Source organism: Neopelma chrysocephalum, unplaced genomic scaffold (genome assembly GCF_003984885.1).
Source record: "Neopelma chrysocephalum unplaced genomic scaffold, ASM398488v2 Primary Assembly neopelma1_80621, whole genome shotgun sequence".
Classification (NCBI taxonomy): Eukaryota; Metazoa; Chordata; class Aves; order Passeriformes; family Pipridae; genus Neopelma; species Neopelma chrysocephalum.
The window spans coordinates 1205-2398 of record NW_020912046.1 but is presented as its reverse complement, the minus strand read 5'-3'; the positions used below and the strand labels follow the sequence as shown (position 1 = coordinate 2398).

General features: G+C 61.1%; 1 protein-coding gene across 1 annotated transcript in view; it reads right to left on the bottom strand.

Annotated features, from left to right (window-relative positions):
- Positions 1-393: 393 nt before the first annotated feature.
- LOC113979454 (ankyrin repeat and SOCS box protein 13-like) overlaps positions 394-1194 on the bottom strand; it is a gene marked incomplete at both ends in the record, with an annotated part of 1414 nt that continues 613 nt past the window's right edge. The window contains one exon of the mRNA XM_027706840.1: positions 394-603. Coding sequence (XP_027562641.1) covers positions 394-603 — 210 coding nt within the window. The remainder of the gene's footprint in view (positions 604-1194) is intronic.

Genomic DNA, 1194 nt, shown 5'->3' with positions numbered 1-1194 from the left:
TGGGAAAGGGGGTTCTTGTGGCCAAAGGGCAGGACCCGGCCCTTGGCCTTGGGGAACCTCAGCCCCTTGCAATCAGCCCATGGATCCAGCCTGGCCAGGTCCCTCTGCAGAGCCCTCCTGCCTTCCAGCACATCAACACTCCCCCAGCTTGGGGTCACCTGGAATGTGCTGATGGTTCCCTCCATCCCCTCCTCCAGATCATCCATAAAGACATTAAACAGGACTGGGCCCAGCACTGATCCCTGGGGACACCACCGGGGACCGGCCGCCAACTGGCTGCAGCGTCGGTTCACTCTAACCCACCCCAAGGGAATTATTGACAAGGACCTGGGTCACCTCCCTCCCCTTTTTCTGGGGGAACAGAAAGGCCATGAGGAGCAGCTCCCCCCTGACCTGTGCCCCCGCATCCAGCAGCAGTTTGACGCACTGGGTCTGTCCCCTCAGGCTGGCCTCGTGCAGGGGCGTGATGGAGTCGTAGGTGACGGCGTTGACGCAGGCCCCGCTCTCGATGAGCTGCTGCAGCTGCAGGATCTCCCCGCGCCGGGCGGCCTCGTGCACCGGGGTCCTGTCGGCCCAGAAGCCTGGAGAGGGAAGGGAGATGTGGATGAATCATAGAATCACAGAATCATAGAATCAGCTGGGTTGGAAGGGACCTCCGAGATCATCCAGTCCAACCCTTGATCCAACCCCGCCGTGGTTCCCAGCCCATGGCACTGATGCCACATCCAGTCTGGCCTTAAACACCTCCAGGGATGGAGAATCCACCCCCTCCCTGGGCAGCCCATTCCAATGGCTGAGCACCCTCTCTGCAAAGAAATTCTTCCTGATATCCAACCTAAACCTCCCCTGGCACAGCTGAAGACCCCGAGCCCTCTTGTCTTGCTGAGAGTTGCCTGGGAAAAGAGACCAACCCCCCCCGGCTCCCCCCTCCTGTCAGGGAGTTGCAGAGAGTGAGGAGGTCTCCCCTGAGCCTCCTCCTCTCCAGGCTGAGCCCCCCCAGCTCCCTCAGCCTCTCCTCACAGCACTTGTGCTCCAGTCCCTTCCCCAGCCTCGCTGCTCTTCTCTGCCCCTGCTCCAGCCCCTCCAGGGCCTTCCTGAGCTCAGGGCCCAGAGCTGGACACAGCAGGTTTGTCCCAAACATCATTTTGGCCTCTGCTCTTTTCCCTTATCTCCTGAACAGCTGGAAAAGGCCGG